The sequence below is a fragment of the Phaenicophaeus curvirostris genome, chromosome 4 (assembly GCF_032191515.1).
Source record: "Phaenicophaeus curvirostris isolate KB17595 chromosome 4, BPBGC_Pcur_1.0, whole genome shotgun sequence".
In the NCBI taxonomy this organism is placed as follows: Eukaryota; Metazoa; Chordata; class Aves; order Cuculiformes; family Cuculidae; genus Phaenicophaeus; species Phaenicophaeus curvirostris.
Genome location: NC_091395.1, coordinates 8444219 through 8467233, shown reverse-complemented (window position 1 = coordinate 8467233; position 23015 = coordinate 8444219). Strand labels below are relative to the sequence as shown.

Here is a 23015-nt window from a genome sequence, read left to right as displayed (position 1 = left end):
ACTTTTTAAAGCTCATGTTTTATCCTGTGTGGAGGCATCCAAGCGTACCAGGGAAACCCTGGAATTCCAGGATTGCAGAATGTAGTGGAGTTTTACTCATGTAGTGGTTTTTCAGGAGGAATCGCATGCCTACGGACTGCACGAACCTCCTTTCAATGCTGTATAACTTATCATTACAGCCAAGCTGACAGAGATCCTGACAGCTCGAGATAAAGAAACATCCTTGCCCAACCAACCATAATTAAGATCAACATTTTAAAGTGACAGAAGAAACAATTCAGATAAATAAAAATTGTATCAACTGCCTCAAAATGTTAGCAGCTACGAAACAAATATAGCTGAGGATCTGAAGATTGTCACTTTCTACTCTACTAACCTACATACGTGCATTTTCATTCAGTAAGAAAAAAGTAAGACTCCACTCATTAAAATATCAGTACCTCTTCGCAGAGTTTCTAAAGTACTGCCACACAAGTGATCTGTCCTTGCTGAGCGGTCACTGTTCAGGGAGGTTTTCTTCAGACTTGCAGAAAAAAAACTGCAAACAGCTCCATTCGATAATGATGTGCTCTACTCTAGATGGTGCCAGAGGAGAAACGTGTCAACAAGATTCTAAAAAAATGCTCTTGGGTTATTCATGGACAATACGCCAAACCTAACCCGCCACTCTGTCCTGAGCTTTTCCTTTTGAATGTAGACAAAAAGCACTATCTGCTCTGTTTGTCCTCACATGAGGCTGGTCTCAGCATGAACATGCAGAAGTGCTGCCCTCACTTTTCAGAGCATGTAACTGAGCACCAAAATTGATTGCCTCGTGGTTGCTGGGAACAACAGGCAAGCTTCTGCTGGAATGACCACTCCAATTTCACAAAGCCACAACGATTTTCCAAAACATTGTTTTTGTTTGCATATAAACATCATCAAGACCCAAAGATGCACCTGCTGGTAACATTTACGGCTCTATCTGTCCAAAGCAGCTTTTCAGCTAGCATGTGATATTCCCACTCATACCACAGACTATTAAATAGCCTCTTCCTCTCCTGGCAGCAGGATTCCAAACCACTATGGTTACCTTCCCACTGTGAAAAAGTGACCATCAACAGACGGTGATTTTTTTTCAATAGCAGCTGGACAGGGCTACAAAACACTCCGAGCTGACTACTGTACAACACACCCTTGCTTGGAACACAGCAGCAAGCAGGGAGAAGTTGTACAGGTTCTGGACCCCTTTAAAAGAAAGGACTTTAAATAAGTTCAGGAAACTCTGGCACAATAAAGCAACCAAAAAGTATAAAACTGGAAGCACAATGGAATCTTACCCAGATGACACAAGCTTATTTTCTTTACTGAGTACAGCATGTAGAAAAAGACGAAAGCAGTGTTTGTTATGTGAAGCTTTTATCTTGTACTGTAGATGAACTACTCTTCTTGTGCTACAGTTCTAGTAGGAAAAAAAGGATTACAGGATGACAGTGAGATGCGTTTTGTTTGAATTCCTCTTAACACAAATAAACCCCTCACACCTAAGTGGTTTTTTAGGATTTTTATTGAAAAACATTAAAACAAAAAAAAATTTATCAAGGCCAGTTTGACAATGAATTTAAGACATACAGAATTGTTTTCCTGCACTAGATCCAAACAGCAGGTACCTTAATCCAACGTTTTTCTCATGTAATTGCTGGATTAAAATCATGTTCTCATTTAACATCAAAATGGATTACTAACAATACTTTCTTAGGAATTAACCGTAAAATCTGGTTTAAAAAGTCTGCTTTCCAAAGGTTAAAAACATTTACATAGCAAGATTCCGCCCTTCACAGACCAGCTAAGAGCTGCCTGTGTCTAGTAACTGGCAGAAACAGATCACAGAGCTCATTTTTTCCTTTTTGATAGTCTAACCTGAGAAATTTCTTAAATGCTTGTTACTGGGCTTTCACATTTGGCAACACAATTGTCATTACAAAGCAAAGCGGGATTTCTTATTCATGTCAGAGACTAGTCTTTCACTACTTATCCCAAAAGACACTCTCTCAAACAGGAGTTCCCTTACAATAAATATGATTCTATGTAGAGTAAGCCCTCTCGGCAAACTAAACCTCGTTAGTAACAAAGGCAGAACACTAACCTCAGGATGTCAAGTTCCCATCAGTTGTGTAATTCCTAGTATTGTGCGCTTTGAAAATATTTACTTTGGCGTGTTACACTCTGTAGCGTAAAGAAGTTGATTTTTTGTGTGCTTTCTCCCTGCCTTACTCCATTTATTCAAGCCCTTTTCCTTGCCACCAGTTATCTCCCTTTCTCATAGCTGCAACAGAAACAGGGCATAAAACAGACAAATGCATTTAAAATGTGAGACGTAAAAAAGCTGGTGAACAGCAGACAATGGTCTTGTAAGAATGAACTTGTAAAATGCTAAGCCCATAAATCTCTAAGGAGAACATCCAAGCTTTCAATTGTAAAGTTGTAAGCTTATCAATATTTGATTTTAAATCTTCCAACAGACTGTGTTTTATTCTATTTAAATGTGCTAGTCACTTCACACTTGCTTCCAATACATATAAAACCAACACTGCCTTAAGAAATGAAGAAAAAACACTTCAAACAAGCAATTTAACTTCCAACAGAATATAACTTCTTTTGCATTTTCAGTAGATTTGTATGTTAAATAATCTGAGTTATCACAAGTAGTTGCACTTCAGTTTTACCTGAACTATCTGATTTTCAAGTGAACCATGATTTCTGCCCAGATTAGTCCTGTCTGGCAGAATAAAATTCAGGAGAATATATTTATATCAACTGAACTCCACTTCATACTCTGCCTACTATGAATCATTAAACGTTAACGATGGCGATCAGTGAAGTGCTTGATTTGAAAGGTGTAGAAGTCACATATCCCGAGAAATGGAAATGGATTAATTCCTCTGTTTCTGTGTGACTCCAGCCATTACTGTACTAAAATTAATAGTGAAGTGTTTCAGTTTCCACTTACTCTGCAAATTAGCTCTTCAAGGATGTTACAGGCAATTGCCACAAAATAAGACGTGGACAGATAGCATCTACAGCTGATGCATGACAACCTTTTACTCTACTGTAACTTGTTGGCACTTTTGATCCCAAAAGAGGAAATAACAGACTTTGGATTTTCTTGAACACGCTCATAATCCTCTTTTATTTATTTTCCATCCAATTAAAAACACAGTGTTGAAAAATAAGGAGCTAATCTGTTTTGATCAGCCTTAGCCTCACATACATGTTTAATACTATATATTTTGCTTATTAGCGCTGAGTGCACTTCAAAAAGGATCTGTTGAAATATTTCCAACAGGTCTTCATAGCACCATATAATCTGCCGTTGAATGAACTGCTTAGAATCAAATTCTCTGTGCCACTGCTTCTACAGGAAAATGATTACACTCTTATTTCCTCTAGCATTCTAAAAAAATTCCAGCAGAAAAAGTTTGTTACCCAACTGAACACATTTAAACACTCCACTCATTCTAGTTTTGTGAAACCAATCAATGAACTGCTACATGATTATTCTGGAATGGCACTGTTTAATTCAGTGGCAGAAAAATCTCATGGACACATTGAATGAAAACGTTTCTCTCCAGCTCGCTCTTCCCTGAATTTCCACAGTCTCTTTTTGCAAGATTTGATGCTGCCTCTTCTATTGCAGTTCATTTTCAATTCTTAAGAGAGAAAACTGGTGACGAACACAAGAGGTCGAGTGCTGGCAAAGCCATAATACAACATGATAGGAAGAGAAAGGAGACGAGAAAGGAAGAGGAAACCAAAGTACCTGGAACCAACAGGAAAGACACTAAAGGCCAGTGAGCATCTTAGCCCTGCAGCAAATTTTACATTCTTTCAATACTTAGATTGGTTTGTTTCCAGCTGGTACCCCATTCAGAGTTTATTCAGAACCAAAAGAACACACAATGTGATTAAATACGAAGCACATGAACCATTCATGCACTGACAAATACTGCCATTGCTTTTTCACAGATAAAGCTGAAGGAAGTGTGTCAGGACGGCATTTGGTTGAAATGGAAGTAATGCTGGTACTTCACCATTTTCCATACTCATTACTTAGAACAGTCAAAGTCAGTGACTGTCTAGTCAACATTGCAAGAGGCTTCTTGTCCAAACATGAGTTCCAGTAAGTGGCAGTACAAATGAGATCAGTTTGAATGTTATGAAGATTTTTAAACGGTGTATTTCTGAAGAAAGCGGTCAAATGCATCATAAATCGCTTGCCTAAAACACGAAAAAAATATCATTTGCATGATTTGGGTAAGGGTGGATGTAAGCAGCAGATTTCCATACACGTACAAATATACTTATAAAGCTATCAATCATTGCTATTTCAAGACAGCATTTGATAAAACTAAGATATTGGGTAGTCCTTTCTCCTTCACTTATTTCTGAGATCTCTCATTTCAATCTGTAATATGTTTATATTTCAGGAATAAGTGGGACTGTTTTTTTACAGGCTTGCGAATGTTAATGGATTAGGAGTCTTCTACTCAAACATGTCAGGAAATGGATCAAAGGGGCATGTATAATTTATAATTTTTGAGCAAGTGTCACAAATAAAAGGCTGAAATTTGAAAGAGCAATAAGCTAGTGGCTAGCATACTTTGACCCGGTATGCTGGTATTCCTTTTTGTTGTTGCTTAGACTTTCTAAATGAGATGTACAGCCTTACTAATTCATTGTATTTCAAAATTAACGGTACAAGAAATTAAGTTTTTAAAACTAAGAACTGCATTTGTATAACTTATATAGATAACTCTCTTCAGACAATGCCTGGTATTACTGCTATTCACGCAAGTACTGTTCATTTGCAGTTAAGCCATATTTTCATTAATTTCTCATCTCCAATTGTGTGGTATTTTTAACTCTCAGAAGACATTGGCAAAAAGACAACAGCTGCACAACGCTACATAAGCAGTCACTGCTAAAAAATATTTTCTAGTGTCCAGTAAACAAACGAATTAAAAGCTTTTATGTGAAAAGAAGAGTGAGAAGGCTCACTCTCCTGCCACTGGCTTACTGAAAGGTCCAAGCTACGCTGCACCTCTTCTTTGCTCAGAAAATGGAACTGCTGACTTTCTCTTCAAATTATTTCAGATTCAGATTCAGGAACTTGTTCTCCAAAGCAGTATACGGTATTTGTTGATTTTGAGTAATAGACTTGCTTCTAGAAGAAGCATTGTGTGTCTCAAGATTACGGTTTTAAACTCTCAACTATTTTTAAACGTTCCTGTTTGCCTTACCTAAAGAGTCCCTGCTTGAAGAGGTAGGCACTGACATGACCTCCATCCAGGTACCTGATTTCACATCCAGGCCAGATTTCTTGAAGACTGCGCACTCCGGTTCGAGGAATATACGCATCCTCCTTAGCTTGTACAACTATGATTAAACTTGGGTCAACAGGAACTAAAGAAAATCAAATCAAAATTTAATTCATCTCAAGAAAGAAACAGAAACATGATAGCTGAGATTTCTGTTGTAAAAATGCTCTCTATCTATAAAGAAATTCAAAGTATTCTAAGCTTTAATAAAACCATATTTTCTGAAGTCTCCAGCAGAATTCACCTGGGTTCTGATATTACAGTAGAGAGGTCATTAATAGAAAACAAAATTAATTTATCTCCTTCCCTTCCTTAAAGCAGAAAACTTTACAAGTCTTTGAGGAATGGCAGGAGAATTGTCTTTCCTCTTATCATCAAAACTCTATAACAGCATTCAGGTGAGCTCTCCAAGATCTCTTTTTTCAGTGAACCAGGAAACATCTGAAATTCAACAGAGTAGAAGCTTTACGAATTTTTTTTCCCTCAAGGAGAGGAAAAAAAGACAACTTTTCGTATGAAAGGTCAGACAAAGCGCAGTATATCTTCACTCTCTTTCCCATTTCCTGCATATTTCAGTTATAACATAAAATTTCCAACATGTCGTTATAAAGATTTATTAATCCAATTGCACCAATCTGATGACCACAACACTAAAACGATGTCAAGAAAAATCACACCAAAACAATGCTGGGCACAAGAACAGTTCTCTCTTCAAAAAGAATATATGTGATGTGGAAAACAGTGATCAGACAAAATGTTTGAAAATGGGGTGTCACAAATAATTTAGACCCTCTCTTTTCATATATAGTAGATCATGTACAGAGGGCATATGATGCCAAGATAGATTCTAGTCTTCCATTCAACTTTGCATTAAATTTGAGCATTAGGCAGATTTTCTGAAGCTCCTCTCCAGATGCACTCCAAGGAGGCCCCGGTAGGGATGCAATGTCTCCCAGAGCATGAGACCTGGGAGACAATGACAGGAAGGCCGACATCACTTTGACAAGTGCATTGGGATCACACATCCTCTTAAGTTTCAAGGAAGGTCAATGCTTTAGTGAAGTGATAACTCTAGATACACAAGAACATCTGTACTTAAAGTAAAGCTTACAGGTTTTTTTCTATATACCGAAATAAATTTTAAAGCTTTAAGGAAAGCACTTTGCTGGTATTTGTCACAAAACATCCATGGCTAGCAGTGACCTGGGACATTGCTCAAGTCAAGAAATTTATGCTAGTGTAGAAATTTTGGTTTTTCTTTTTTTCCTGTTTCTGGAATGTCAGAATTAAAAATGAGGTGGCACAGGGTCTCAGGATCAAGCATATTTTGACATTCAAAGACCTGTCTGAAAGACCTTTCAGAAACCTGTCTGAGGTCAAAGTACATCCTAGGACAGGTTGAGAGTCTTCAGTGGGTACACGTACAGTGGAACCATTTTGTCTGAATGGACTGCCACAAAAGCAATTCCAAGCCCCCCATCCCAGCAAAACCCTTTCAATCACCTTTAGGAAGAAATCATTGCCTGTAAGTGGGCTGTTGAAAGGGATCTGTCCTAGATGCCAAGACACTCAGGTTCATCAAATTTAAGGCCTTGCTGGCCTACAGCTCTCTCAGTATCCTATGCCTGTCCCGAGAAACACTGCATTCACCAGGGTGCATCATCCCAGAAGGACCTCTGCACATTTTTACTGGTCACACTTGTCTAAATTACCATTCAAGATTATTTCTTAGCCACGGAGGCTACTTTTTATCTGAAGCCAGTATCAGATTTCTGCTTTATGAGATTTATTTGAATCTGCTTGAAAAACCTTATGAGCAGATCAATTACATCTACATATCACCCAGATCACATAGATGTTTTGTTCTTTTAAATAATACAAATTCTCACTAACTCACATCTGAAAATAGCCACATGCAGGCAGGAAAAAAAATGAACAAAGATACCAAATGGCAAATTTTTAATTCACTTCACCACTAGATGGACACTAAGAAAAAACATAAGAACAATTTGGAAATGGAGAAGTAAATTGATGCTACTGAATAACACTCGAGATATTTTTGTATTTTGGCTAAGGTCCCGGCAAGTTTACACATTGGAGAAGGAAGAAAATACCTTTCCTTCCTTCATATGTTATTCAACTTTCCAAACTGCACGTTCAAACAAATACATACATACCTGAGAAGTTAGCTACGTGGGTACATTCATCCATTACTCCTTTCATGAACCTTAATGACTCTCTCTGTAAAGTGTCGTTCTTTCTTCTTTTATTTATCTTGTGTTCTTGTGGGCTGGTGAAGTTTTTATTGCTACTGGTTGAAAATGTTTGATTTATGCACTGGATTGTAGGAGCTTCTTGTATTAAGAGTCCTTCTGATGAGGCACTTAGAGTACTTTTATTTGTGGGAAAGCTGTGAACGGTCTTGTTTGAGGAATCAAGGCTGAACATTCTAGAAGTTACATCCACATCCTCCAGACTATCCACACTGTCAGGGAAGTTTTTAACAAAGTCTTGTCCCATCTTGAAAGAATCTGTCTACACAAAGACAACAGGCCAACAACAACAGGGTTTCTCCTTTAAATCAGTTGGTTAATCTTATTTTTAAGATCAACTCGATATTAAAAACAAAGAAAAAAAGATGCAGACAGCACTGCTCGCAGTACTGGTTATCTTCAGCAAGCCCGTCACTCAACTAAATCCTGATTATCGTAACGTCTTGATAATTTCATTCTAAATTTCTGTCACCTTAAAAACATGCAGGAAGTACTTCTATTTGGTAACTTATGATACAAATATTTGGTTTTAATTCTATATTAAAACTCTGAATTTATAATTGTAGTCATTTAAGCTTAAATTTCTGGGCAATAAACATGTCCCACCAGGTCTAATGTTAGGTTTAGGAAATCCAATGAAAAATCTAATGTCTCTAAATACTACGAAGACACAAGTTGAACATCTTGAATTGTTTCTTCTTTTCACTTTATCTGTGTTCCCGGAATGTATTTTACTTAAAAATGGAAAGCGCCTAAGTAACTACAATATTTCCACCCCAGCCCCTCTTCTTCTGTTTCAAGATATTTGAAAAAGGATTGTCACAAAGAATCTTAGGAAAAAAGGTATTTATCAGAACCGGCTAGAAGACAGCACTGAAACATATAAGCAATTCTTAAAAAGTTATCACTCCAATCTTAAACAGCAGTGAGGCAACGAATTTCCCCTGGGGAAGAGTCAACCCTAGTCAAAAAAAGTCAAGAAGAAAGCAAAAAAATTATGCAGACAATAAATTCTATTTTGGAGCAGGAAGCTAATTACAAAAACTCTACCTATGCTTATCCCAGCCGCTTGTGTGATAAAGTCTAAAGCTGAGGGAGGGCTGGCATCACACACAAACAGAAAGGGACATTTGGCACTACAAACTAGAAAAGTATCTTAATTTTGCCACCAATTAAAAATATTTTATAGCATTGAATATTTGGAAGCAATTGCTTCAAAGGGCAGTAAATTGTGTTTTCATATTTACACACCAGGCTATCCGTTTTCCAGACTATAAAGCCAGTTACTGGGAAATATTATCTACAGCTTCAATGTTTTGACTAAATCCATTTTATGCTGCAGATTACACTAAGCGTGGTCACGAAAAAAAACCTTGTAGAAAGGGCTATGCTTAGCACACTTTATAAAACCAAAATATTGGCTTCTGGTTTTCAGAAGGTTTTCCTTCAAAGATTAAATTTATCAGCAATGCAAGGAAATAACAGGCAAACCAGTTTTAGCTAACAGTTGGCTGCTTTTACTGGAAGTAAAAAGAAGTTACATTATTTGTTAGATTTGCACATGAAAGTACCAGGAAATAGGGAAAATAAACTATACTTACTCCACAGTATTCGAGCATTTGAATGATTTCTTCTTCGTAAACAGTTTGGGTAAAATACTGTTTCTCTAGCTCCCTCCAGTTCACTGCCTTACTCAAAACACCCTGAGATTAAAAACACAAGTGTCCAGTACACACACTCTAACAAAATGATATACAGAGAAAACTGATCCGTGTCTTAGTGATTTGATTTTTCCTGGGGAATTCTACCCAAGTTTATCAAAGTTGTAAACTCATATTATAACACAGGACATGGAAACCCACCTCCCTTTAAAAAACAAACAAACAAAGAAAAGGAAAAAGAAAGAAGGGAGAAACAGTCCCACTTAGGGTTTACACACATCTAGACTGTGCTAAGCCAATAACGGGTGCCAAAGCCAGTCTATTCAGTCACCTACCCCATCAGCAGCAGTAAAAACAGGTACCCCTTATGGCATTAGCAGCATTATCACCCGACTATTTAAGCCAGGCTTTAAGCAGAACAAAACAAGTTTTCACGGCTTGCTTCCTCACCTTCCCACATCCAGGCCAGGATTCTAATCACACATCAGCTGCCTCAGCCTCTAATTTGGCACACAACTAATTGACTGAAGTAACTCACAGCTACATTATCATGTGCTGTATATCCTGAGCAGGAAGGTTGCGTTTTGCCGTCATTAACCAATTGAGGCCAATGGGTGATGAAATGCCCTGACAAGGGGAATGTGGCCTGCCCAAACCTTTTAACTTAGATATCTGGTTGCATTCTAGTATATTAACAAAAATCTATGTTAATTACCGTAGTAAAGACTGCAGAAGCTGTTGACCAGGAAAGACACGGAATCAACGGCAATGGTTTAGGCCAGTTTGTCACTGCCAGCGAAGCCATCTAGAATCAAAGGCACTTATTACATATTTTAATATTGATTTCAAAATACAGTAAAAAGAACTCTCTCACCTTCAACTTATCTATTTATACAGGATCAAACAAATATGCCATGCCAAAGCAGTTGAGGACTGTGCCAAATTTTGACATACTTGAACCTATTTAGAAGATAAAGCCTATTCTTCACTGATTTCCCTAACAATAAACACTGCTCAATGCAGGACTAATTTCAAGGTTGAATAGGTTTTTGTCATAAGAATTCCCAGTAAATATCCAGTATCAGTTGTTTAAAACCATAAAAAACATCTATAAAGCCTTTTAATCAAGCTCTTGCAAGCCTATTTCATGGCAAAATGAAGGCAATCTTTGGAAGGACCATTTAAAATTCTATACTTTTAAAATTTGTATACCCAATGTGGAAAACAAGGAATTCAACATGCTACACTGACTCTTCTCTGTGCTTTAAACTATTACTTTTATATCAGAACATATTTTTGTGAATATTCTCTTTATCCTAGCAAAAAAAAAAAACCAAACCAGAGCAAAGCAGCTTAACATAAGTTTGATTTTCTTGCTCCAAACAGAACAACAGTGTAAACCTCCTAATACAAAATATCCTGTGTCTGTGCCAGATGTTCTAGTACTGGGTTTATACGACAGAACTATAATTCTATTCTAATTCCTTTTATTAACAAAAAGTTACAAGAACACCACATATCTACATTCCGATAGCCAGGAACTGACTTTCTTTTTAGTCCCAGCTGTCTTCACCACTATAGCTGAATTAGCCTTTTAGCTCTGTTGTAAAACATGTTCTAAAGATGACCAACATAAAATATTTATTTCAATGGTTTTAAATTGTAGCAGAAGTCCTATAAGTAAGTCAGGACTAGCCATAAAAGTATATTTCTGGACTAAGAAAAGGCAAAAGTCAAAGGATTTTCCAGACTCGTCCTCTCAGATCTTGCCTCCTTCTACATCAGTGCAGAACATGGTACGTGGTTATTGCCATAGCATTTGCCCAGCATTTCAAGTGTCCTGCATGACTAGTGGTGCAGACACTCATTATCCCAATGGAATATAGAAAGAAGACAGGGAACACATGTTTAACACACAAGTTGTTGTTTCAGCAGGGTGATGATTATGTAAATCAAAGGTGCTTTGTACCTTCATGATATTTAGAGTTATAAAATTGTGCTTTGGGGGAAAATAATTTTTCTTTCAGTAGACATTAACATTACTAACATTATTTACTTAGCTCCTAACAATAAACAAACAAGGATCAGCAAAGCAGAGTTAAGTTGTTTTAATGAGCTTTGTATCTGTGTCTCACAGAGCAGCCATTATTGGCAGAGACATATTTTAACTGTGCATTTGTCTTTCAAGCATCTTACTAATACACTGTGGGTTTAGTTTGAATACACACAGTGTCGCACATGAAATGCCAGGCACCTCATCACAAAAACTGTCTTATCAATACTAATGATCAATAAAAAAAAGATTAGTTGAGAGCAGAACACCAAAAGTCACCCTGATTACAACCTGCCTTCAAAGAGGAGGCATTTCACACGATGAATCCAAACCCAACAGTTTATGCAAAAAGAATGGAGGCAGAGAAAGAACCAGCAATTGACCAGTATAGACCTTTGTTCAGAAAACATTTACACCCACCCATTGTGGAAAAAAAAACCATAATTATGAGAAGTTTATATTCATATTAAGCCTGTCAGGAGGCGGCTGACAAACAGCTCTACGATTTAATAGTACTTATTGAGTATTACACTAATTGAGCACCATAGAACATGAGAATTGCCAACAAATTGTTTATCATTACTCTAAAGGTTTATTTTAAAGTACTTCTGAAAAGACGACTATAAAACAAGTCATTTCTGAATGCTAAATGATCAAATGAGAAGTTAAAACAAAAATTACTAACAGGAAATATAAAAGCTTACATGTCCTCCCATGGATATTCCAGTCATCCCTAGTGGTCCATAGCCTTCTCTCTCTAGCCAGTGCAAAAGAGCTGCCGATTCTAGAACAAGAGCTCCTCCCATCACAAACAGGTCCGAGACATTTTTTAAACATGACCGTCTTTTCTCCCCAGAAAAGGAAAATATAGGATTTATTTTCTAAGGTTAGATTTTGACAGTTCTCATCACTTTATACACACTTTTATACAAAGCCTGACCACACCCCCAGAGAATTTTGGAACCAAACTCCTGTTGATTCAACAGGAAGAAGCAAGTCCAGATTCTCTGGCACTTGTATTTTTTCATCTAAATGAGTACTAGGAACAATAGACACCTGCTAAGCTTCTAATTTAATATAACTGACAGCCTGGTCTTACAGAAACAGACATTACCAACATCAGAACCTGATTTGTAGTAATCTTATGCTCTGTAAAGTTCTTTTAGAAACAGAATCAAAGCGATAGAGTCCTAGACATACAACTCATTTGCATAAACAATTCTTTTTTTTTCTTTTCTTATTTACCTGTTTTACATCACTGAAAAATTGCACACAACATTGGAAGAGCAATCAGTATGTCAGCTTTGGAAGCACTCATCAGTGTCACTGTAAGACTGAAATTGTAAAGTGGGAAGTTTGTCACAGTACTGAGAAATTCAGGTAGTGTACTGCAAAGCATTAAAACATAGAAGAAACAGAAAAAAGTAGAAAGCTATTCAGCTGAACCATCAGGAGGACTCTCAAAAAGTGGAAAAACCCCACTTATTTTACAGAACAATTAATACATTTCTGATGTGGGGAGGGGGGCAGTGTATTTTCAGTATCACAGAGTTTACAAAAGGCTACTGGCCTCTTCTGCCAGCACATAATCACACGTGAGGCGCTGAAGTGCAAGGCCAGAGCTTACCAGCCAAGTCACAAAGAAATGAACGGAGCTGCTGCAGGCTGGTATTTACAGGCTAATGTCATTCTTTCCTACAGCTTTGTTATGAGAGATTCCTCAGCCCTCTCCAGCTGCTTTATTTATTAAACACTGTTACTAGTGTATTAACTAAAACCAGGCTGCTACTTTGTAACCTTGTATCAGTGTGACAATTATTGGGCTGAGCACTCCTGCTTCCATAAATTCTCCTCTGCATCACACATACACTAAGCTGTCAAGCCAGGCAACTGGGCACGGGTTAGAAACAGCCTTGCCAAAATATTTAGTTTATTCTTCTGCCTCAGGTCCTCAGTAAGTGGGAAAAAAAATCACCAATGGATGTATTCCAGCACACACACTCTCCTGTCATTTTCCTATAACCTCACATGTCTAAATGCAATAACAAATATATATATGTTTAAGCAGTTTTCCTATTAAAAAAACCACAACAATTTTACAACCATCTTAGTTTGTAAAGGTAATTACATAAATAAAACTCAACAACTGCTTTGAAAAAAAAAGTCTTGAATTTTTTTTTAAAATTAAATATTCTCCTTAAAAGTAATTTTTTAAGCTGTTGGATTTAGACAATCCAAATGCTGCAATCTAAGTAAAATCTAGAAAATCTAAAATGCTGCAGGGTGAGACAGTGCTCCCACTGAAGTTCCAATGAACTGGCCAGGTTTAAGAATTTCCCCTTTAAAAACAAATCGCCTTCTATGCATTTTCTACTCATGTTAAATGTCCAAGTTGGGATTAAAAAGAATTAAAACACCAGCTCATGTTTGGACTTTAAGAAATACTGGTAGACTAAACCCACAGCTTTGCCTCAGACACGTATCCTGTTGACTTCTGCTTAGTGGTTAGGAAAACATGAAAAGCAAAAAACCCAGGACTGCTTAATTAAGCTTCCAAGTTCACATTTATGAAACTGACTGAGGAAGCCAGGTTCCAGTAAGATATTGAATATTGCTAAAGTTCCCACTGACTAACAAACCTGCAACATCAAATTCATTTACACGTCTAATTGCAATCACCTTAAAATATCTTGGAAAAGCAAAATCTTAGCAATTCTAAAAGGAAAGTAAGGAACAAAGCTGATTCACAGCTGACAAATACAATTACAATATTTGTACGTGCACAGCTGCCAATCTGGAAAATAAAGAGATGCTTGCTTGCATTCACACTCATCTCTACCTACTCTGCAAGTTCATCTCCTGATCACTGTGATCTCTTAATCCAAATCTAACAAAGCAGCCTAGAAAAGGCAGGCAACTTCACAGTAGCAGGTTAGAAGTGGTCCACGCTTCAGATCTTTTTTTCTTAATACACTATTTAAGTTCATATGACTTTGAGCTTCTTGAGAAAAAATAAAAGTGGTATTTTCAAAACATGGTATCCATGAATGTAATGGTAATACTTACAGTTGATCCTTAGGTTTTCTACAGCCATGTAGAAGACTCGAGTTAAAGAAAGTACAAGATTTCTATATAAAAACTGGCAATTAAAATCAAGTAGAAAGTAGAATAAAGTAAGACATATCCATAAATGACACATTGATTAATTAAAATTTGGAACTTAAATTGCAAATGTTTAACTGGAACTAAATCAAGTTACATGCAGTTTGACAATGTCATTTGCAACTTAAAATTTTACTTTTGGTAGGAAGGGGGAAGATTTAGACTAGACACTAGGAAGAAATTCTTCACACTGAGGGTGGTGAGACACTGGCCCAGGTTTCCCAGGTGAAGCTGTGGCTGCCCCATCCCTGGAGGTGTTCAAGGCCAGGTTGGATGGGGCTTTGAGCAGCCTGGTCTGGTGGGAGGTGTCCCTGCACACGGCACAGGGGTTGGAACTAGATGGGATTTAAGGTCCCTTCTTAGCCAAACCTTTCAGTGGTTCCATATGCCTAGGGAAAATGTGCAACTAGAGGTCGTGTTTAATAAAACAGGGTAACAGTATTACATAAGTTACTGGTTAGTTGATGACAGGACAGAACTTCACTGTTTTTAGAAAAAGAAACAGATCTTAAATGGCAGCATTTCTCAAAAGTAGCTGAGGTACAAAGGGTTGCATCTGAGAAGGGAAGGCACTAGAGGCAACCTTCTTTTCTCTCACTACGTTCAGCAGCCACACTGTAATAACGTAGAACGCACAGTTTTCATTCTGTCATAGCTAAAGGAATCATATCAGTGCTTTGATCAACACACAGATCCGTATCAGAACTTTCATTCTAACAACTACAGTAAGGATCTATAGAAGACAAAGCAATACCTAGTGTAAAAGCAGCATATTACATTAACTGCATTCCACATTGTGTTTCATGCAATGGTCACACTTAGTGGATAGACATAAAGAGCAAAGAAGTCTACTGGAAACTGATCCACAAAGCAGCTATTACACGAGTGTGGTAAGTCTCCTACTTTCTGGAGAGTACGTTGTGAATGAGAATCTTGCTTTCCACAAAAGGATATAATAAGGATTTTCTAGCAACAAGGAAGCCATGCAAGCTTCTTTGATCATTGGGCGTGCCATTAATGTGCGTCTCCTCCAGAAGTACTAAAGATAACAGGTACAAACATATATTAAGATAAAATCTGATTATTTAATTTCTTGATAACAGCGAATTTTACATTTTACATACTCACATGATCCCCAGTGCCTGCTAAGTGAATGCATACTGGTCTGTGCTTGCTATTCCATCTTCTGGGTATGATGAACTGAAATCTGAGAAACAAACACCTATTTTAGCAAAGTCTGTCTATTTACAAAAATTAATCTGAAAAAAAGAAAAAAAAGAGAGAAGGAAGTATTTTTGTAACCCATGCAGGCAAACTGCCAGCAATTCCACAATATCATTTTTCATAAACACGTCCAGCAGAGAAAAGAATCCAAAAGTAGGAGGGAACAAATGCCAAACATGAAAAGGAGCCAAACTGAAAGATCGTGTTCCTAAAAAAGACCACTACCTCATCATCACAATTTAAGTTGTGGAGAAATGGAACTTCAGATGAAGAGCCCCCTAAACAAGTATCACCAGCTCTCCCGGGCAGCATCACTATTTTTCTCCTGAAGTTAAGGTGAGCAATATATTTAAATTAAAAACAATTGAACTCCAATAAACCATGAAAATATTTTATACTCTCAACATTAATCACTTAATGTCTTCTGCTGATACTCAAGTTATTTACAGTTTAAGGGAAAAAGAAAATAATAGCTTCTGAGCCACTAGCGCTTTCCCCACAAGATGGAGCAGTGTTACCTACAAAGACAAATATTCACAAAGCCCACAGCAATCTCAAGGGAATTTCTAGAGCACTTCAAAACCATAACAATACCACCCAGTGCAACAATTAGCATAACTTGAATACAGACTGTAAGCAAACACAGATAAGGTAACAATCAGTATGCTACATTTTCCAGTGTGGTACTAATGAGTCCAACCATGTTAAGAGACAGTTTCTTTCTCTAACCAATGGAGAGGTGGAAAAGAACTGATGTTTTGACTATTAAACTTTTCCTGACATTCCTTAGTGTTAATTGTTTAGGTACACATAAAATCACCAACCAGGAATACAGATAAAATTGGCAATGCCAGTATCAACTTGAGCTCACAAACTTCTATGTTTAATTTTTAAGTTACTAAACAAAACTTGGGGGAAAAAAATCCATTGTGAAAGTTTAACTCAAAACTGAAAGCAAACAGAAATCATGTTCCCCTTTTGAACACACTTCTCAAGCAAAAAGCGGTTAGTGTGAAACCAGCAAAAATGCCATTAGCTATTTTCTGACTGTTACAGATCACCCAGCTTTCTGTGAGGATTTTTTTTTGGTGGTTTGCAAAGTAAGAAAGGCACCATATTCTCTTGCTGCAATTAAATTAACTTATTATTTCAGTACACGTACAGCATTTTATATTTAATGCAATGAAAGGCTGGAATGGTTCCTTCAAATACAAAGCAACATATTTCTTTCATATAAATAGCTTCTTCTGCTACATACGAAACAAACTAGTTTCCTGACTATAGCATCCTTCATTTACAGCATCCTACTCATTTGGAAAAATACAAAGCAGGACTAAGGGACTTTTTTTTATTTACACACAGATTAAGCTATCACACAAATAAGATTCATTTTCACTTTGGAGATCAAATCTATTCAAACACATTAGTACAAAAACCAGTTTGAAATATTTTACAGATAATTTGTATTAAAATAAATTACCTTTGCATAGACCACTTAAATTTCTCTGCAGTGCCAGTTTCAGAAAGGAAATACCACTTGGTTTCTCTTACCTTGCAACAATTGATTCAACTGGCAGGATACCTGGGACATAATGAGCCAACGGAGAAATGAAGTGCCCTTCAAGGATTTTACAGTCAGATTGCTCCTCAACCTACAGAGAGAAGAGGATGATAACAGTATATTTCATACTGGTGTTTAACTTGCTCTGAAATATCTTAAAGTAGAAGAATTCATTACAGGATAAAAACATACTTAAACCAACCAAAGCTGAAAGATATTTCACATAAAGCGACACATTTCTTATTAACATAGTCAAAACATTTGTTCCAAAATTTGCTTTTATTAATTGAACTATTAAAGGAATCAAGGAATAAAGTGTCATGCTGTCCCATTTTAAATATCTTCCATAACACACTAAGTTTCAAGCCTTTTTTGAGCTTTAAGATCTGACACCCCACCCCCAACTATAAAAAATAAAAGTATCTGTACTGTCACTGCTTTATTATATCAATTTCCTTCCAGAAACTGCTCATTTTCCCAGCCTTTCAGCCCCATTTCATATTTTTGCCATTGCTTTCTAATTCTACCCACAGCCGCTCAATTTAAAAAAATAATCAAAAGAGCAAACTGTTGGAAGTATTTCACTTGCCACAGCACTGATCACCAGTGCATGTATTTGACTTTAAAACTGCTCTTCATTTCTGCCTCCCTATTCATACTTTGTAGATTGATATGTCTTCAGGGCAGTGATTACATCGATTTCTGCACCTCACTTGGAGAAGCACAAGGTCTCCTTTTTCCAACCAAGAGCATTTGAGGACTTATATTACATAGATTTCTTTTGCCTCTGAAGCCCCACTTCCTCTTCCTTCACAGATAAATTCTAATGCCTTTTTCTTGATAGAGAGCAACTGTGAACACCAGTGAATTCAGTTAATGCCACCTGTTCAAAAACTGGTGATCAGCAAAAGCTAATTAACATATTTTCAGAGGTGCATTCCCCAATCTCTCTCTTTTTTACTCCCTGACTCAAGTTCTCAGCTGCCAACCCCTGTAGCAAGACGAGCCCTGACAACATCAAACTTCGGGAAACTGTACATTCATATGGCATCAAGATTCAACTCTTCTATAAAAGCAGCTTGGTGAGCACTAAGTTGATTTCACTTTTATATACCATTAGGAAAATAAATTCAGTTAAACTGCATCACCTCTGGCTTTTAAGTACCTTGTCAATGAACACTGGGTAATCTTTCGAAACCAGTGTCTGGCATTTTTCCCTGTTTCCAATAATCTTTCTGAATTCAAATATTCTGTTGAAAGGAAACAAGTAGAGAAGATTCAACTTTTAATCTAAAAAAAAGAGAAGATACATATATATAATAAATTATATAAAAAGCTGAAGTAAGCCACATAGAAACTAAAAGTTATGAAGCCAGCTTTGCATTTACAAATTAATCAGGCTACCACAGGGCAGGTATAGAAGAATGTTTTTCATTTCAAAAATAAAAGGCTCGCGTAAATTGCTTGCAGTTACACACCTCTGAAGTACTTTACCTCTCATATATTGAAAACACATCATTTTTCAGGGCTAAATTAAGACATACCAGCCTCCTACACCTACAAATCTTTGTAACTATATCCAGGCAATACAGACCGAATGGGTGAAAAACAGGCTGGACTGTCGACATCTAAGTGTAGCTGCCAATGACCCAAAGTCTAGCTGGAAATAGGTTGCTACCAGCCGTCAGGAAAGTTTAGGAATGACACAAACAGACAGGTCAGGTGAGGTGATATCTGGAAGTTAGGGCTACCAGAGCAACCTGGATAAGCTGGAGGAACAGTTCAACAAATATCTTAAAGCTCAACAATAGAGCTGCAGAACCTTGCAGCTAGGAGAGAATAGCCCCATGCAACAACACAGGCTGGGAACATCCCTGCTAGGCATCAGCTCTGCAGGAAAAGGCACAGGGTTCCTGGTGGACAGCAAACTGAACGCCAGTTAGCAGAACATCATTTCAGTTAGGAAGACCAGCAGCACACCCTCTGCGTTCAGCCAGCCCGCCAAGGGAACTGGGTTTGCATTGCCTAAGGAACAGAAGACTTAAGAGACAAATCCAGTTGCTTTCTTCTGCTACTTAAACGAGCTGCAGAGCCTGGCACAGAAATTAAACAAGACCCTTCTCAGAGGTGTACACTGAGAGGAAAAGAGGCAACAGCTGTGTTGCAATATAAGAAATTCCTTCTGGAACATAATGAAAGATTTTGTTTCAGTGATAGTGGTTAAGTGCTGGAAAAAGATTGCCCAGGGAAACTATGAATAATCTCCATCCTCAAGGGACCTTCAAACGGATGAGGTGCCAAGTGACTTGAGTAAACTATGAAGTCAGCTTTGTTTTGCATAGGGACTTGGACTAGATGCCTTCAAGGTGGCCTTCCCAACCTTAAAAACTATGGTAAGAATAACTTGCTCATTCTCATGGTTGTAAATACACAGAATGATGTTACCTGACCAACCAGAACAGCAGATTTGGGTGGAAAGTACAGAACAAAGGTATAACAGGAATGACACCAAAGAAAACCAAACCAAAAGGACAGAAAGAAAACTCAGTTTACCACATCAAAAATACCATGCTATATACCCTTTGCTCTTCTTATACAGAACAGCAAGCATATTAAGTATTTCTGAGAAAACAAAGTGTGTGAGACATGAATGTGGAGAGTAGGCTAAATGAAGAGGTATTTTGCTTGACACTAAATCCTCTAAAAATACTGGATTTATATATTTACTCTGCATTTAGGAGGATATTGAAGATTAAATCTTGCATGCATTGAGGAATTTCAACCCTTACTTATGAGTTGAAGACAAAGATAAAGCAGCAGTCATCGTATCAAGGGTGTGCACGTGAAACTTCACATTACATCTAGCAAGGTAGCCTGTGGTATCAGTCAATCTCAGTTAGTGCTTGAAGTGTAAGAAATTTAATAGTATCTTGTAATGGAGCTTCACGATGGTCAAGTTAGAAAAAAAAGAGAGACAACGCTGATGCTGTTTCTGGCGTGACAGGACAAGCACGCTAGGGAGTGGTACTCCCTCCTCCCATTAGCCTGTGTGAGGAGTCAGGAGGAGGTGCTGGTCTCCCTTCTTCATCCAAGTAAAGCAAAGCTGCTGGAGAACAGCTTGTCTTCTTCCCACTCAGGGGTAATATACTGAAAAAAGTCTTCCACCTTTCAGACCAGTGGGCCAGCAAACCTGCCTCGTGTCTCCCCTACAACTTTTGATCTCATGTGAGAAGCTTTTTATACACTATGAAAGAAGAAGAGCCATAGCTGATACCATTGGAATCAGCAATGCCTCCTTACTGCTGTTTGACATCAGCGTGACTACCTTATAGGCACGGTGAAAGAGAAAAGTCTTGCCTAGTATTGCAGTAGCTGAAGTGCAACTAGTCAGATGATCCCCTACGTAGATGGCAATTCTGTGGGGGGCAATGGGGATGGGGGGGTGAAGCCTCGTGTCTCAACAAGAACCTAGAAGTTGTTAAGACAGGGTTTTGCTAACATTAAAATGTCCTGTTTCAGATACACACAAACAACAGAACACAGAAATGCTGCAAGCAAAACAAAACCCCACACTTTTTTGCTTATTCCAACAAAAGTATAGTAAAGATTTTAAAAATCCAATGTTCTCATTCTGTAGCGAAGTCTGCCACTCAGGAGAAAAATTAACTGAAGACAGACATACAAGGCAATCCAAGTGACATTTCAAGAAGAGATGTTTCACTTGGACATAAAAACAGAAAACAACCCCCCACCATAACTCCACTGCTGAAAAAAATTTATTTCAGTAGTTTTATAAAAAATTCTTTATTGATTTTCCAATACATAACAAACTTAACAAATGCAGACTTGTCATTTTCCATTTAAATACTACACAATGCAGAATATTCAGTCACTTAATTTTTAACCTCAGGAGAATTCTCTAAGGAGAATGACTTACTAATTTAGGCTATGAGAGAAACTTCTGATTACATCTTACATTTTTAAAGCTCATTATTATTAAGAAGTTACAGAAAGCTATCATGATCCTCTCCAATGTTAAACAGAACAATTCCTCTGCAAAAATTCAGAAAGCTTTGTTTTTAGGAAACGCTTTCAGAGATGCTGCTTGAAGTACGTTATCGTGTATGTGTAAGTGAAAAATGTAACTGGACACATATATGTTCTTTCAAAAAAAAGCCTCTTTAAACACAAAGATTTAGCAAATCTCCTTAAGGGTTCTTCTAAATCCAGTTCCTCCCTTGGCATGAAAAGACTCGATTTCCTGAACAGAACTAACTTTAGTGTGTTTGTTTTAAATACAGGAGAGTAACAATCATCGGTACTTCAAAGGTTGGGATTTTTCTTTTAATATAAAGCACTGTTTATGCTGGGGTTTTTTTAACAAGTCACCTTTTCAGATCCTCTGGCTTTCCCCATCCTCTGATGAAAAGTTTAGTGAGGAGAAGCTTCCTGTACAAGACATCTAATTTACTTACACCCATTAGCAGCAAACTGACATCTAGGAAAAAGAACAGGCAAAAACAAGGCAGTTAAAGGAGTTAACATGAGTGGCAAGTTCATTGATTGTAACACACAGCAGGTTCTTATTCTAGTATGAATGAAAAGCAAAACCATTTCCATTCCAAGTAAGTTAACCCCAGGCATTTACAACAATTCTTTTCATTTTGAACAAAAATACAAAGACAGTCAATAAAAACTCTGGCTTTTTTAGGAGAATAGAATTTAGGAGTAGGAATTCAACCTGCTTAATGTAACCAGAAATATATGACATAACTGATGACAAGGTAACTAGAGAGGCACGTAAGGTCACAGAACTACATCTTCAGTCATTCTGTATCATACCTGAACTGATAAAAACAATGCCTGGCATTGATCTCTGTCCCGTCAATATAGCTTTGACAGCAAACACTTTGCGGTCAACACAAGCTTCCACAAACACATCTCAGACTGGAAGCCTGAAACAATATTTGGTTTTAAACAACTAGAAGACTCGATCTCTAATTTAATAATTATTTGTTTATAAAACAACAACAGCAACAAAAAAAGAGTAGCTCCAATCACTGAGGCAGGGAAAACTTGTTTTTTGTAAACCTGTCTTCATATCCTAACCCTTCTTTTATCCATTCCTTTCCAATTTTTGCCAGCTCATTTCTTATGGTTTTGAAAACAATGCTCCCTCTCCCTTCAGGGAAGAAATCACACCATCAAAATCCTTACCAGTATCATTCCTCTTTCAGCAAATATACCTCAAATATAGCTAGAGCCAACAAGATTTTAAGCAAGCTGAGCATTATTTTGAAAGCAGTACTTACTGAAGTGAATAAGGAGCCACTGCTGTGCTCTTCCAACAACGAAGGAAGGGAAAAAAAAAAAAAAAAAGAAGAGAACTCAAACCTGGTTTCTCAGGCAGCAGGATACAGGTTATTCAATTAAAAAAAAAAAAACACACAAAAAAAGGTCCAGGATCTGTGTACACCTAAGAAAACAACAGATTTAATAATAATAAACAGGGTTAGTAAGTTACCTTCAACTATTTTCTAGTGTTTCCAGATCCCTCTATAAAATGGTTTTACTAACTTCTTCACATTCCAAAATAGCAAAATTTATTTCATGGAGTTTTTTCATTCTAATCGAAGGTTCATTTATTCTGCCACACTTTAATATGGTCATTCTTAAAATAAGCTTGCCTGACCACATTGTGGTCAATGAAAAAATACACTCCTC

General features: G+C 37.3%; 1 protein-coding gene across 2 annotated transcripts; it reads right to left on the bottom strand.

The window, feature by feature from the left end:
• Positions 1 to 4078: 4078 nt before the first annotated feature.
• Positions 4079 to 22761, bottom strand: ABHD18 (abhydrolase domain containing 18). Of its 2 annotated transcripts, XM_069855216.1 has the most exons (13): positions 22604 to 22761; positions 21681 to 21789; positions 18457 to 18541; positions 17282 to 17382; positions 15635 to 15713; positions 15461 to 15545; positions 14411 to 14438; positions 12049 to 12187; positions 10007 to 10096; positions 9232 to 9333; positions 7535 to 7892; positions 5280 to 5442; positions 4079 to 4257 (listed from the first exon to the last, which is right to left on the bottom strand). In XM_069855216.1, the coding sequence occupies exons 2-13, from the start codon at positions 21770 to 21772 to the stop codon at positions 4206 to 4208; spliced, it is 1374 nt and encodes a 457-aa protein (XP_069711317.1). In that variant the 5' UTR covers positions 21773 to 21789; positions 22604 to 22761; the 3' UTR covers positions 4079 to 4205. The 2 variants fall into 2 exon arrangements, with proteins under 2 accessions (XP_069711317.1, XP_069711316.1); XM_069855215.1 differs by lacking the exons at positions 15461 to 15545; positions 15635 to 15713; positions 17282 to 17382; ... (1 more) ...; positions 21681 to 21789; positions 22604 to 22761 and adding an exon at positions 12590 to 12678 and having other exon boundaries at positions 14411 to 14503.
• Between the last annotated feature and the right edge of the window lie 254 nt (positions 22762 to 23015).

Bases quoted from the DNA above. Each gene is read 5' to 3' on its own strand.
- ABHD18 (XM_069855216.1), bottom strand. From the start codon at position 21,772: ATGGGTGTAAGTAAATTAGATGTCTTGTACAGGAAGCTTCTCCTCACT. The intron at 5,443-7,534 runs GTATGTATGTAT...GATTTTCTTTAG, and splicing joins CCACGTAGCTAACTTCTCAG to TTCCTGTTGACCCAAGTTTA. The intron at 4,258-5,279 runs GTAAGGCAAACA...TTCGTGTTTTAG, and splicing joins TTCAAGCAGGGACTCTTTAG to GCAAGCGATTTATGATGCAT.